This window comes from Bos indicus x Bos taurus, chromosome 18, assembly GCF_003369695.1.
Source record: "Bos indicus x Bos taurus breed Angus x Brahman F1 hybrid chromosome 18, Bos_hybrid_MaternalHap_v2.0, whole genome shotgun sequence".
Classification (NCBI taxonomy): Eukaryota; Metazoa; Chordata; class Mammalia; order Artiodactyla; family Bovidae; genus Bos; species Bos indicus x Bos taurus.
In genome coordinates, this window is record NC_040093.1 from 30,873,085 (window position 1) to 30,889,200 (window position 16,116).

General features: G+C 39.3%; 1 protein-coding gene and 1 pseudogene across 2 annotated transcripts in view; one reads left to right on the top strand and one right to left on the bottom strand.

The window, feature by feature from the left end:
• Positions 1–16,116, bottom strand: part of LRRC36 (leucine rich repeat containing 36) — a 45,558-nt gene that overhangs the window by 10,388 nt on the left and 19,054 nt on the right. The window contains exons 3-6 of one of the 2 annotated variants that reach the window (XM_027516273.1): positions 14,718–14,845; positions 8,728–8,779; positions 3,629–4,069; positions 293–582 (exon numbers count right to left, since the gene is read on the bottom strand). In XM_027516273.1, the coding sequence (XP_027372074.1) occupies positions 293–582; positions 3,629–4,069; positions 8,728–8,779; positions 14,718–14,845 (911 nt within the window). The remainder of the gene's footprint in view (positions 1–292; positions 583–3,628; positions 4,070–8,727; positions 8,780–14,717; positions 14,846–16,116) is intronic. The other variant, XM_027516274.1, reaches the window with a different exon arrangement.
• Positions 4,978–5,741, top strand: LOC113876732 (annotated as a pseudogene).

Genomic DNA, 16,116 nt, shown 5'->3' on the forward strand with positions numbered 1-16,116 from the left:
CTTTCCTATCGTAAACTCTGTCCACTTATTATCAAAGTACTTCTCCCCATGTTTATGCTCTGGAAGTAGATTAGGGACCATTCTTCCTGTGACCGAAATGCAGCAGAAGGGGACTGACTTTCCCAAAGGCAAAAGAATCACAGCCTTTGGCCTGGCAGTATTACCCACTGACCTCTGAAAATCCCTTTGAATTTCTATCACTCTTGATCAAAACTACCATCACAAAAACAGAACCCCATTCTAATCTTGGATCTGATGTGTTTTGTACAAGCACAAACAAGCCAACACTTGCCTCACTGCCTGTAGCATCTCTGAAACCATGTTTTGTATTCAGGGTGGCAAGGATATTTTCTTTCCGTCTGAATCCTCTTCTTGATGGGCTTAATGACCTCTTGGTCAAATTCTCTCTGTTTTCTGATGTCCCAGTAGGCAACAGCAGTGTCCTAAGAGAGTCTCCCAGGATGGAGTTGTTTGGGAAAGAACCATGTGCTTGCGTTAAATCACTGAGACTCGTGGCTAATTGTTGCTCTACATTCACCACCAGAGCAGGGTCACTGTTGAAATGGGTTGCGGCATACAGATCTGTGAAGGAAACAGGCCAGGAGATGAACCTGCTCTTCAACTCTCTCAAGTCTCCCTTCCTTCCTTAACCTGTCTGAAGTCCAAGGGTCACAATGGCCTCTCCCTAGTATATACTCTCAACTGTCTGGATTCTCCCTCCCCATCCACCTGACAAAGCCCCAAATCTGGTTAAATACTCTGTGCACATACTCCAAACCCACAGCAGAGCAGTGGGAAGTGACTGGAGAAGAATATGCATCTCTTTCGACCATCTTCACTTTAAATTCATAACCATTATCTTAACTGGGCCCAGCTATTTTAATACATTACCCTAATCAATTTACTCTCCTATTCTTTGAGATCACTATTTCACATCTCTTCTCAAACTTCCAACAGGGTCATTTCCACCATGTTCTCTTTGATCCCATCCCCCTTCCAGCTACATTTCCACATCTTCGCTCCCATTCACTGCAAAACTCCTTGAAGGTGTTGTATATATTCGGTAATTCTATTGCTTCTCCTTTGATTCTTTAATTCACCTCAACAAGGCTTTTACTAATCACGCATCTCCTGAAGCTGCTCACTACATGGGTTCGATCCCTGGGTTAGGAAGATCTCCTGGAGAAGGAAATGACAACCTACTCCAGTATTCTTGCCTGTGAAATCCCATGAACAGAGGAATCTGGCTGGGGCTACAGTCCATGGGGTCGCAAGAGTCAGACACGACTTAGTGACCAAACCATCACCACCAATGCATTGCCAAATACCATGATCATTTCTCAGTCCCAGAAATGTTAAATGCATCTATTAAAAACATCTGACACTGTATTTATCACTCTCTCCTTCCTGAAACACATTTTTCATGTGGCTTCCTGGTTACCACTCCCTCTTTGGCTTTTTTTCTTTTCTCTTACTTAGTGGCTGCCACTTTCTTGCTCTCCATGATAGTTTCTCTTCATCAGCAAGATTTCTAATTGTTGGAGGACTCAAGTTAGTCCTCAGATATCTTTTATATCTATATTTACCCCCTTGGGGAGATTATATCCAGTCTGTTTTAATGCCAACCACACACTTTTAATTCCCAGCCCCACCTTCTTCCAGACTAATATATCTAATTATCAAATTGGCATCTCTGAGAAGTTCTAATAGGCACCTCAAACTCAACATGTCTAAGACCAACTCTTGGTATCTATCCTAAAACCTGTTCCTCATACTCTTTTCCATCTGAGTAAATGGTAACTCCATCCTTCCATTTATTCAGACTTGAAACCTGAGAGTTATACTTGACTTGCTTTCTCTCATACTTCATCCTCAACCCAGCAGCAAATCATGGAGTGTTATCTTTGGAACATATTCAGAATCTATTTCTCACCACCTATACTGCTTTCTCTCTAGTTCAAGTTACCATCATCTCTTATCCAGATTCTGATCTACTTTTAGAATTTTAGAAACTTCTATCCTTGCCCCCCATTGTGTATTCTCAACTAAGTAGCAAGAGTAATTTTTAAGTTAGATGTCACTTCTCTGCTACAAACTCTCCAACAGCTCCTGATCTGACCCAGAATAAATGTCTGATTATCTGACTTTATCTATACACCTCATCTACCTCACTCTACTGTAGCAGCCCTGTTTCCTCACTGTTCTTTGAACATGCCAAGCACGTTCCAGTTTCAGGAACTTTGCACTTACTATTTCTACTGTCTAAAATTTCTCCCCCCACAAGTTATCGACATGACTCACATGCATTTTATTTAAGTCTGTACTCTTATTTCTCATTTGAGAAGCTTTCCCTGACCATTCTATCTAAAGCTTTGCTACTGCTGCTGCTAAGTCGCTTCAGTCGTGTCTGACTCTGTGCGACCCCAGAAACGGCAGCCCACAAGGCTCCCCTGTCCCTGGGATTCTCTAGGCAAGAACACTGGAGTGGGTTGCCATTTCCTTCTCCTGTGCCTGAAAGGGAAAAGTGGAAGTGAAGTCGTTCAGTCATGTCTGACTCTTAGTGACCCCATGGACTGCAGCCTACCAGGCTCCTCTGTCCATGGGATTTTCCAGGCAAGAGTACTGGAGTAGGGTGCCATTGCCTTCTCCGATCTAAAGCTTTACCTCCTTCATATACTCTCTAATAAGTGCTACATGCATGTGTGCATGCTAAGTTGCTTCAGTCGTGTCAGACTCTTTATGACCTTATGGACTATAGCCCACCAAGCTCCTCTGTCCATGGGATTCTCCAGGTAAGAATACTGGAGTGGGTTGCCATGCCCTCCTCCAGGGAATCTTCCTGACCCAGGGATCAAACTCACGTCTCTTATGTCTTCTACATTGGCAGGCGGGTTCTTTACTGCTGGAGTCATCTGGGGAAGCCATTCTCTAATACACTTATGTTATTTTTCTTCACAACACTTATCATAAGCTGACTTCTATATTTATAATTTATTTATCATCTGTCTTACCTCTTTAGAATAGAATTTCCATGAAAGTAGAGACCTTTTTTATTAAGGCAAAAATACACATGGAATTTCACTTTTGTTTGCTATGTTACCTACAGAGCTAGAACAGCATCTGGCATATAGTAGGTATTTAATACATTTTGTTGAATAAATACATAACTAAAGAGTGGTCTCCCAACACTTTTCTAAAACTAGCTTTTTCTGAAAAAGTAACTCTCAATAGAAGTGATTGAGACCAGAGAAGACTAAATGTTACTAGAAATATATCCCAGGATGCTATTTAACTGAAATAACATATAGTTATCAAGTTTGCATTTATATGAATTTTCTCTAATATATCTATCATGTTAAACTCATACCCTGTAGATTTCTTGAGGCTCTGACTACTGGTCATGATATATTTATTTACTTTTGGCTGCACCGTGCAGCTTGCAGGATATTTTAGTTCCCTGGCCAGGAACTGAGCCCACACCCTCAGCAGCGAAAGCGCAGAATCCTAACCATTGGACTGACAGGGAATTCCCCAATGTAAGAAATATTTATTCCAAAAGATCCAGTTAAACTTCAATCTTCACATCTATTAAAGAAAAGAGGCCTACAAACTTATAGGAAGCTATTACCTGAACTAAGCTTCAAAAGCCTTCCGGTGCTGGAGTCAGGGTTTGACAGAGAAGTCAGTAAGTCTCCACAGGAATGGGATGTAGTGGCTTTCATGTTATTTGAAGGCTTTGTGCTATATTCTCTGTAGTTCTTGTTTCTCTGAGGCCTTTTACCAATACTTCCGTGAAGGGACAGATTTTGAGAATAATGACTATCATAATTTTCTAGACCAACATCTGAAGGTAACTGATAGGGATGAATCTGGCTAGAATCACCCACATCCAGGCGTTTACCCAATGAGGCATCATGGGTAAGCTGATAAGTATCAGGTTTTGGTATCAAGTCCTTTTCTGGAGAAGAACCTGAAGACTTGTTGTCCAAAAAAGATATTCGGTACCCTTCTTTAGCCATCTTCTCTGGGGATCGAACTGTCATCTGATGAGGTGAGTAGCGTCTGATTTCTAACCGTCACCAAGGGGGCGGGAAAAAGACAATGAGAATTTTTAGGGTAGCCTTGTTCACTAGATAAACTCTTGTCTACCAAAAAAAACAAAAACAAAAAAACAGTTCTCAGGAAGAGATGGTTTATAATTTTTATAAGCAGTAGCATAAAATTATGGAGGGATTCCTACATGGAAGAACAACAAAACATGCTGGACATTGTGTAAACAGTAAAGACTATAACATTCTGAAGATAAATTTTACGTTAACCTAATTCCCTAGGAATTCCCTTTGAAAACTAGTGTCAGAGATTTCTATATTTACACTTCCACTATTTTGGTGCACCCCCACATGACAAAAGTTGTGGTCTTATGTATTCAGTCTATGGACAACAATTGGTAGGTCTCTGATTTCACAGACTCCTCACAATAAAGCTAAACCCATTCCCACTCCAAATCTCCACCCAGAGGATATAGGTTCACACACTGGGAACCACTATCATAAGCCAATTAAATGACAGGAAATTCAAAACCTATGAAAACCCCTAAACCAATTCCAAAACATTTCTCTCAGTCAGCTGTATCAGAATCTCTGAAAAGCCTCAGAGTGGGGCAACTAAAGCATCAGACAAAGAGAGAGGTCTCTGTGTTCTTTGGGGTTTTCAGATATTCATATGTTTGAAGGCCTTCCTGAGTTAGTCACATTAACTCAGAACAGTGGAACTTTCTATCTCTATAGAATCTTTAAGAATATCAATGTTTTTACTAAGCACCAGTCCATACAGTGGAAGAAATGTTAAAGAACAATATTCTTATGTAAGGAAAAGAATCTAAGAACAAGTAATGAGATTAGATAAATCAGACTATCCCTCCTGTTGAAGATATCTAAAAAGTGGGATGGGGCAGCGGGTGGACGCCGTGCACAGAGACAGAGCGGCGTGGGGACCGTGGGCGGAGCAGGTGACCCACTGAGTTCTTCATTATGTCTGATGGAGACTATGATTACCTCATCAAGTTTTTAGCTCTGGGAGACTCGGGAGTAGGGAAGACCAGTGTGCTTTATCAGTACACAGATGGTAAATTTAACTCCAAATTCATCACAACAGTCGGCATTGATTTCAGGGAAAAGAGAGTGGTGTACAGAGCCAATGGGCCAGATGGAGCTGTTGGCAGAGGTCAGAGAATCCACCTGCAGTTATGGGACACAGCTGGACAAGAGAGGTTTCGTAGCTTGACAACTGCCTTCTTCAGAGATGCTATGGGGTTTCTTCTGCTTTTTGATCTGACAAATGAGCAGAGTTTTCTCAATGTCAGAAACTGGATAAGTCAGCTACAAATGCATGCATATTGTGAAAACCCAGATATAGTGTTATGTGGGAATAAGAGTGATCTGGAAGACCAAAGAGTAGTAAAAGAGGAAGAAGTCAGAGGACTTGCAGAGAAATACGGAGTCCCCTACTTTGAAACTAGTGCTGCCAATGGGACAAACATAAACCAGGCTATTGAGATGCTCCTGGACCTGATAATGAAGCGAATGGAACGGTGTATGGACAAGTCCTGGATTCTCGAAGGCGTGGTGCATTCCAACGGTCACACCTCTGCAGATCAGCTGAATGAAGAAAAGGAGAAGGGGTCATGTGGCTGTTGAGGGGGCTTAGTGAGCTGAACAGCCATTCGAGGGGCCCATGTCTGTGACCTTCCGTATGGTGAAACATGACTCAGAGAGAGGCAAACAGGCCTTGCATGCAAACTGCTTCTCACCATCCCAATTAGACCTATCAGTAAAGCATCCCGTTTTAAAATTACTTTGCTGCAGCTTTGTAAATATTCTTTAAGATTCAGCCTGAGAGTTAGGCAAAATATCTCACATATCCAAAAGTGCCTTATAAAACATTAGCCGCATGGCAGTAGATCGTTCAAGGATTCAGGATTTTGTAGCCACAGAACAGCGCATTTATTATGTATAATGACTGAAGATACCATCCCTGCTTTACCATACATAGGCCCAGAGTCTCACCTTTAAGATCTTAGATGTAATATCCGTTTTTAACGCAAATTTAAGACACTTCTTGCACCACAGGGGACTTTCTAAAATGTCATCTAAACAATTTAAATATTAAATAAGAATATACACAAATGAAAAAAAAAAAAGTGGGATGATATATATATCCTTAAAAGCATTAAAGAGCTAACAAGCTAGTGAGGAATTTCTAGGCCAAAATCTAGAAAACAGCAAGAACTCTTAGAGATGAGTCTAGCACTTAAAGTCACTTTTTCTCTAAGGAGATTTAGGATAAAAGGTATAAAATCCTAGTCCAGGATCCATCCAAGGTAAAGAGTATGAGAAACCACCTTCTCACCACCCACCCAACATTAAGATGGGAACCTAAGCAGGATACAATTTTCAGAATAAAGGTAAACTGGAAATAAACTAGCCCTTGTACACTGGTAATCTAGGTTTGTATTATCTGGGTGGTCCAGGGAACCTCAAGTTTTGAGCATGGATTAAGATGATCCCAGATTGATAGTCCCCTAGCCAACTGGTAAAAGCAAATGAAAGTCTGATCTGGAAAAGACATCTTCATGTAAGACTTTAAACCATTCCTACAAATAGTTTTTAAAATATAATATACACAGCTTTGGTACATATACAAAATGGAGTATTACTCAGCCATTAAAAAGAATACATTTGAATCAGTTCTAATGAGGTGGATGAAACTGGAGCCTATTATACAGAGTGAAGTAAGCCAGAAAGAAAAACACCAATACAGTATACTAACGCCTATATATGGAATTTAGAAAGATGGTAACAATAACCCTGTATACGAGACAACAAAAGAGACACTGATGTATAGAACTGTCTTTTGGACTCTGTGGGAGAGGGAGAGGGTGGGATGATTTGGGAGAATGGCACTGAAATATGTATAATATCATATATGAAACGAGTCGCCAGTCCAGGTTGGATGCACAATACTGGATGCTTGGGGCTGGTGCACTGGGACGACCCAGAGGGATGGTATGGGGAGGGAGGAGGGAGGAGGGTTCAGGATGGGGAACACATGTATACCTGTGACGGATTCATTTTGATATATGGCAAAACCAATACAATATTGTAAAGTTAAATAAAATAAAATTTGAAAAAAAATAAATAAATAAAACCAACTACCTTGAAAAAATAAAATATAATATCCAGCAAGTAGCCAAAGGAAACAAAAAAGGAAATAAGACAAGCGAGAATGAGTAGGAAAAAACAGACAACACAGGCACACAAAAATTGGAATTAATAGATGCAGCCTATACAATGGCTATTTTTACTATGTTTAAAGATATAAAACATCTGGGAAATTTCTGCTTATTAAAAAGTGGCCCAGCAGATTTGAAAAAGAACCAAATCAAATTTGTAAAACTGAAAATAAAACTAGTGAAATTAAGAATTCAGCAAACAAGCTTAACAGCAGATTAGACACAGCTGAAAAGAATGAATTTAAAGTATGGGTCAGAAGGACTTATCCAGAATGTAGATCAAACAAAAAAGATGAATTATATGAAGAATAAGAGGCAAAGAGGACAATGTAAAAGTCTCAGACATATATTTACTTAATCAAGAGTTATAGAGGGACAAGATAGAAAAAATTGGACACATTATTTTTGAAGCATTCTGCAGAAATAATGAGACAGAATGTACCAATTCAAGTGCAATAAATACCAAACAAGATAAATAAAAAGAAATTCACACATCATAGTGAAATCACAAAAACATCAAACACAATTGGAAAATCTTAAAAGCAGCCAGAAGAAAAAAACATAATCCTTGCAGGAGTGACAAATTTCTAGCTAACTTCTTAAAAGCAGCCATAAAAGACAGACTACAGTGGAATACCTTCAATATTTTGAAAGAAATAACTGCCAACATAGAAATTTATACCCAACAAAAATACCCTTTAAGAATGATAGTGAGATAGGGGCATTTTCAGACAGTCAAAAACTGAAAGAATTCATTACCAGTAGACATACACTAAAGAAAATTCTAAAAGATGTACTATGAACTACAGGAAAATTATCTCAGAAGGGAAGTCTAGGATTAAAAAAAGAAGAAGAAATAAGGAGCAAAACAAAGTAGTAAATATATAGATAAGCTTAAATAAACATTGACTTTATAAAAATAGTATCTAGTGAGTTTTTAAAAATATAATTAAAATCCATAATAACTATACATTAATTAGAAGGGATTAAAAGGAGTAAAGTACTTTGAATTTTCCAAGAGAAGTGTTAAGGTGTTGATTAATTTTGAAGTTGAACAAGTTAAGGACTCATATTATAATTTGGGGCATAATAATATCAAAAGTACAGAAAGAGTGTATAACTTATAAATTAGCAGAAAGAAAAAATTGGTGATTAAAAACATAATAAATCCAAAAGAAGGCAAGAAAGGTAAAAGAAACAAGGAATAGTTAGCCAATACAAAAAGTCAAGAATAAAGGAAGTCAGACTATCTTCTCCTCAACTAGAAAAACCTCAGACGTCACTAAGCATCCAGGGCAACCCTTTATGAAAGCAGAAAAGAATTCATCGTGTAGTGCCCCCGGACGGAGACATCTCCTTCCATCTTCTCTCAAATCCCGTCATATCTAGATTTCTCTGACTAGCATGGAGAAAAATATTGTAAGCAAAATATTTACCATCTTCCTGGTTATTCTCACTTGGCATCTCCCTTCTTGCCACTTCCTGCATCTAAAAAGAAAAGTTTTTAGAAGAGCGTCACTGGGCATTCAGACATGAGTTTAACTAGAACAGAGAGGGGGAAGGGTTCAGAATACTTTCCTGTTAGTAAGCAAGTCCATTCTTGCAAACTAGGGACCTAAATAAAAAAAACTAAATAAAACTGGGGGAAAAAATTCTTTAAACTAGCCACAATGCAAAGAGTTTCTAGAGTTGTTTTGAAGCAGATAAAGAGATGCCTTGCAAAGACAAAATACTCTTTAGATAGTAAAGAACACACCAAATGGTGAGATATTCTATTTTCTCTGTTTTTGATAACTCAGCATAGAATTTAGATGGTACCACCTTTCCAAACTTATTTCTGTTTAAAGAACTCACATATTTATATTACCTCTGGTAAAGCTGAGCATCAAGCACAGGAGCTACTGGGACCTTTAATAGGCTGAAAATTAATCTAAGGCATAATTAAGCAAGGATTTATACAAAGTAGAAAGCCATCTCAGTTCAGTTAGTCGCTCAGTCGTGTCCAACTCTTTGTGACCCCATGGACTGCAGCATGCCAGGCTTCCCTGTCCATCACCAACTCCCAAAGCTTCCTCAAAACTCATGTCCATCGAGTCAGTGATGCCATCCAACCACCTCATCCTCTGTCATCCTCTGTCGTCCCCTTCTCCTCCCGCCTTCAGTCTTTCCTAGCATCAGGGTCTTTTCCAATGAGTCAGTTCTTCACATCAGGTGGCCAAAGTATTGGAGCTTCAGCTTCAGCATCAGGTCTTCCAATGAATATTCATTCAGGACTGATTTCCTTTAGGACTGACTAGTTGGATCTCCTTGCTTTCCAAGAGACTCTCAAGAGTCTTCTCTAACACCACAGTTTAAAAGCATCAATTCTTTGATTGCTCAGCTTTCTTTATAGTCCAACTCTCATATCCATACATGACTACTGGAAAAACCATAGCTTTGACTAGATGGACATTACTTGTTGGCAAAGTGATGTCTCTGCTTTTTAATATGCTGTCTAGGTTGGTCATAGCTTTTCTTACAAGGAATAAGTTCTTTTAATTTCGTGGCTGCAGTCACCATCTGCAGTGATTTTGGAGCCCCCCAAAATACAGTCTGTCACTGTTTTCACTGTTTCCCCATCTATTTCCCATGAAGTGATGGGACCAGACACCATGATCTTAGTTTTCTGAATGTTGAGTTTTAAGCCAACTTTTTCACTCTCCTCTTTCACTTTCATCAAGAGGCTTTTTAGTTCTTCTTTACTTTCTGTCATAAGGGTGGTGTCATCTGCATATCTGAGCTTATTAATATTTCTCCCAGTGATCTTGATTCCAGCTTGTGCTTCATCCATCCCGACATTTTGCATGATGTACTCTGCGTATAAGTTAAATAAGCAGGGTGACAATATATAGCCTTGATGTACTCCTTTCCCGATTTGGAACCAGTCTGTTGTTCCATGTCCAGTTCTAACTGTTGCTTCTTGACCTGCATACAGATTTCTCAGGAGGCAGGTCAGGTGTCTCGTATTCCCATCTCTTGAAGAATTTTCCACAGTTTGTTGTGATCCACACAGTCAAAGGCTTTGGCATAGTCAATAAAGCAGAAGTAGATGTTTTTCTGGAACTCTCTTGCTTTTTCAATGATACAACAGATGTTGGCAATTTGATCTCTGGTTCCTCTGCCTTTTCTAAAACCAGCTTGAACATCTAGAAGTTCACGTACTGTTGAAGACTGGCTTGGAGAATTTTGAGTATTACTTTGCTAGCATGTGAGAAGAGTGCAATTGTGCGGTAGTTTGAACATTCTTTAGCATTGCCTTTCTTTGGGATTGGAATGAAAACTGACCTTTTCCAGTCCTGTGGCCACTGCTGAGTTTTCCAAATTTGCTGGCATATTGAGTGCAACACTTTCAAAGCATCATCTTTTAGGATTTGAAATAGCTCAACTGGAATTCTGTCACCTTCACTAGCTTTGTTCATAGTGATACTTCCCAAGACCCCCTTGACTTTGCATTCCACAATGTCTGGCTCTTAGGTGAGTGATCACACCATTGTGGGTATCTGAGTCATGAAGATCTTTTTTGTATAGTTCTTCTGTGTATTCTCGCCACCTCTTCTTAATATTTTCTGCTTCTGTTAGGTCCATACATTTCTGTCCTTTATTGTGCCCATCTTTGCATGAAATGTTCCCTTGGTAGCTCTAATTTTCTTGGAAGAGATCGCTAGTCTTTCCCATTGTATTGTTTTCCTCTATTTCTTTGCATTGATCACTGAGGAAGGCTTTCTTATTCTTCCTGCTATTCTTTGGAACTCTGCATTCAAATGGGTATATCTTTCCTTTTCTCCTTTGCCTTTATCTTCTCTTCTTTTCATAGCTATTTGTAAGGCCTCCTCAGACAACCATTTTGCCCTTTTGCATTTCTTTATCTTGGGGATGGTCTTGATCACTGCCTCTTATACAATGTCATGAACCTCCATAGTTCTTCAGGCACTCTGTCTATCAGATCTAATCCCCTGAATCTATTTGTCACTTCCACTGTATAATTGTAAGGGATTTGATTTAGGTCATACCTGAATGGTCTGGTGGTTTTCCCTACTTTCTTCAATTTAAGTCTGAATTTGGCAGTAAGGAGTATTCATGATCTGAGCCACAGTCAGCTCCCAGTCTTGTTTTTGTTGACTGTATAGAACTTCTCCATCTTTGGCTGCAAAGAATATAATCAATCTGATTATGGTATTGACCATCTGTTGATGTCTATGTGTAGTCTTCTCTTTTGTTGTTGGAAGAGGGTGTTTGCTATGACCCGTGCATTCTCTTGGCAAAACTCTGTCAGCCTTTGACCTGCTTCGTTTTGTACTCTGAGGCCAAATTTGCCTGTTACTCCAGGTATCTCTTGACTTCCTACTTTTGCATCTAGAAAGCCATCTAGAGTTTGCTTTTTAAAAAACCATCTTCAAGTATTCAGTATCTTTTAGGTAGTTATGCAGAGAAAGAAATCCTACTTCCTATTTCTTAAACTAAGAGGACATAAAGCAGGCTATTTATTCGATTTTCTTTTTCCTCTCACTTCAAGAAGTTATTTCAAAGTTTTGGGTTTTTTTTTAAATATAAAAAGTGCTATTTAATGTTAACTGTAAATTAGAGTAAGGCTTTCCTAATGGCTCAGCAGTAAAGAATCTGCCTGCCAATGCAGGAGACACAGATCTGATTTCTGGGTTGTGAAGGTCCCCTGGAGGAAGAAGTGGCAAGGACAGAGGAGCTGGCAGGCTACAGTCCCTGAAGTCACAAGACACAACTAAGCATGCACATGCATGTAGATATAGAATATATTTTTGTCTCAATTACTTTAAAACAATACCAAGTTTTTTTAAAAAAATGGTAATTGAAGTAGTTTCTAAATTACCCAAGGAGAATCTCCAAAAACAGAGAAACCAACTAAATGCTAATCTGTCCTTTTATAAAATGAAGGCATTCTAACAGTTCAACCTGAAAGGAAATCTTACTATCTTTTTCCTTGTATATAGTGTTGATTATCCAAATTGTGGATTAGTCAGTCTTTCCTTCTTTTCTTTCTCCTTCTGGATATTTTCAGCAAATTTACTACTCAATAACTTATTAAAGAAAATGCAAACAAAAGAAGTTGAATATAAAGTCATCAATTCTGCTTCCTGCATCATATTCATTCATATAAATAAGTAATGGACTCCCACCAATTTTTTCTCTAAGAACTTTTTAAATTCTTCCCCCATCTTACATGATCTCTGCCTCTTCATTGCTCAAGAGGCAGTGTTAGGAGAGCCATCCCTGAGATGTTAAGAATCCAGTAATTAAAAGGCTAAGAAGTAGAAAATGTAAAGAAGCCAGGTAACAGGAAATGGAGACACTGGGAGAGAGGAGAAAGCTGAAAACCAGCCCAAATCTGTAACAGTTGTATCCCTCTTCGAGTGCCAAAATGCCTGGCATACAATGTGTTAAAATTATATGTACATTTGATCAGATTCTAGGCGAGAGAGAAAGGGGAGACTAAAATTAATGGAAAAGGCTCTTTGCATCCTGTCTTGTGCTTTCCTTTTCCTGTGTCTAACATGCCTTCACCAAAAAAGTGTCTTAAGTCAAAGACAAATGTCATATATCATCACTTACATGTGGAATCTTAAAAAAAAAAAAGTACAAATGAACTTATTTACAAGACAGAGTCACACTACTTAGTGTGCATGTGTCAATTCCAATCTCCCAATTTATCCCTCCCCTCCTTTACCCCTTGGTAACCCTAAAATTGTTTTTTACATCTGTGACTCTGTCTTGTAAATAAGGGGGCTTCCCTGATAGCTCAGTTGCTAAAGAATCCACCTGTAATGCAGGAGACCCTGGTTCGATTCCTGGGTTGGGAAGATCTGCTGGAGAAGAGATAGGCTATCCACTCCAGTATTCTTGGGCTTCCCATGTGGCTCGGCTGGTAAAGAGTCTGCCTGCAATGTAGAAGACCTGGGTTTGATCCCTGGGTTGGGAAGATCCCCTGGAGAAGGGAAAGGTTACTCACTCCAGTGTTCTGGCCTAGAGAATTCCAAGGACTATATAGTCCATGGGGTCGAAAAGAGTCAGACATGACTGGGCGACTTTCACTTTATACCACAGGGAACTCTACTGGACACTCTATAATGACCTATATGGGAAAAAAAATCTGAAAAAGAGTAGATATATGTATATGTATAACTGATTCACTTTGCTGTGCAGCAGAAACTAACAACATTATAAATCAACTACACTCCACCTCCTACACTGCTGGTAGGAATGTAAATCGAAACAGCTGCTATAGAGAACAGTATGGAGATTCCTTTAAAAAAAAAAAAACAACTAGGAATAAAACTACCATATGATCCAGCAATTCTACTACTGGGCATATACCCTGAGAAAACCATAACTGAAAAAGACACATGTACCCCAATGTTTATAGCAGCACTATTTACAGTAGCTAGGACATTGGAAGCAATCTGCATGTCCATCAACAGATGAAAGGATAAATAAGATGTGGTACATACATACAATGGAATACTGCTCAGCCATAAAAAAGAACAAATTTGAGTCTGTTCTAGTGAGGTAGATGAAACTAGAGCCTGTTATACAGAGTGAAGCAAGCAGAAAAACAAATATTATATATTAACACATATATATGGAATCTAGAAAAATGGTATTGATAAACCTATTTGCAGGGAAGGAATGGAGACTCAGATATGGAGACTCAGATATAGAGAATGGACTTGTGAACACAGTGGGGAATGGAGAGAGTGGGACAAACAGAGAAAGTAGCATTGACATATATACACTACCATGTGTAAAACAGATAGCTGGTAGGAAGTTGCTGTGTAACACAGGGAGCCCAACCTGGCACTTTGTGATGACTTAAAGGGGTGGTGGAGAAGGCAACGGCACCCCACTCCAGTACTCTTGCCTGGAAAATCCCATGGATGGAGGAGCCTGGTGGGCTACAGTCCATGGGGTTGCTGAGAGTCAGACACGACTGAGCGACTTCACTTTCACTTTTCACTCTTATGCATTGGAGAAGGAAATGGCAACCCACTCCAGTGTTCTTGCCTGGAGAATCCCAGGGACAGGGGAGCCTGGTGGGCTGCCGTCTATGGGGTCACACAGAGTCGGACACGACTGAAGCGACTTAGCAGCAGCAGCAGCAGCAAAGGGGTAGAGTGAGAGGAGGGGAGGGAGGTTCAAGAGGAAGGTGATATATGTATAATTATGGTTGATTTGCATTGTTGTACAACAGAGACTAACACAACATTGTAAAGCAATTTTCCCCAAATAAAATTTTTTAAAAAGAGAGAAAAAATACTTAAAGTCCTCTTAGACCTTCATGAATAACTGAGAATCTACTGGATTATTAGCATTGATCACTGACTAGTCAATAGATCCAGCAGGAGGGTGAATACATTACCTGTGTTCCCAATAGGAAAGGGTCTAATTTCTGATCTGGTATAACACTGCCCTGGGTTGCAGAAGTACTTGTTAGGGAGTCCTTTATTTCCCGGTTAGGGAAGGGAATAAAAAGTCCTTTGTTTGAGTCTGTGTTAAAAGAAAAGGCATACAATGAAGCACTGACCAGACTTTAAAGGCAACATGTCTTATGGAAAGATACTAGAAGTCACAAGATTGAGAGTACTATGTCACCACTTGGAAACAATGTGAATTTGGGCAAACTGCTAAACCTCTCTCAATCCCTCCACTTGTAAAACAGTGATGATAAAATCTAAATTTTCCATCTCTCAGAGTTAAGGTAAGGTTAAAATAAGATAATGCATATGAAAGGTTTCATACATTATGAAATGCTCAAGAAAAATTAAAAAGTCAAATATTTTTGCACACTTCTGAAATGAACATACAATAAAATTTGACATCAATTCAACAATCTCCAGCTACAGGGGGAGATGGCTGGAAATAGATTCCTGACATCAGGCATCTCCAGGGCATTAATCAGCAGTCTGCAGTGATTCATCATTTCAAATCAGCTTCATAATTTCTTTTTTAAAATTTTGTTTGTTTATTTATTTAAGCTGTGCTGGGTCTTCTTTGCCGTGAAGGCTTTTTTTCTCTAGTTGTGGTGAGCAGGGGCTACTCTCTAGTCATGGTGCACAGGCTTCTTATTGTAGTGACTTCTCTTGTTGCAGAGTAGTGGCTCTAGGGCAGGCAGACTTCAGTAGTTGCAGCAATGCAGGCTCAGTAGTTGCCCTCCTGGGCTCTAGAGCACAAGCTCAGTAGTTGTGGCATATGGACTTAGCTGCTCCATGGCATGTGGGATCCTCCCAGATTAGGGATCAAACTCAAGTCTCCTGCATTGGCAGGAGGATTCTTTACCACTGAGCCACCAGGGAAGCCCCAGCTTCATCATTTCTAACCAGCTTCTTTCCGCCGTGATTTCCTCATTTATAGAAAGAAACAGACTAATCAAGACCTATTTCATAGAGAAGAATACCAAATCTTTAGGTCTCCTAGTATTTTTTTCTTTTTGCCTATTATCAGAGAAACAACTTTAAAAACAGAAAGGAAAAGCAAGTAAAAACTATATCCTAATCCTGGCCACCTCAAAAGGAGCTAGTTAAGATTTCTATTAAATTGTAACACTTGTACAAAAGGTTTTGCACATTAATTGCAGAATTCTGGGATTTGGAGTCTTCTGGGGGACTCATTAATAAAAATAAGAGATTTTTGTTTAGAGAGGCTTTTTTCTTTAGTAGGATTGTATATAAAAATTAAGATATTAATAGTTTCAAACATTTGTGCTCTTCACCTAGTTCCCATTTGCAAGCTCTGGCAGTAGAAAGCTACCGTAAGGCAGG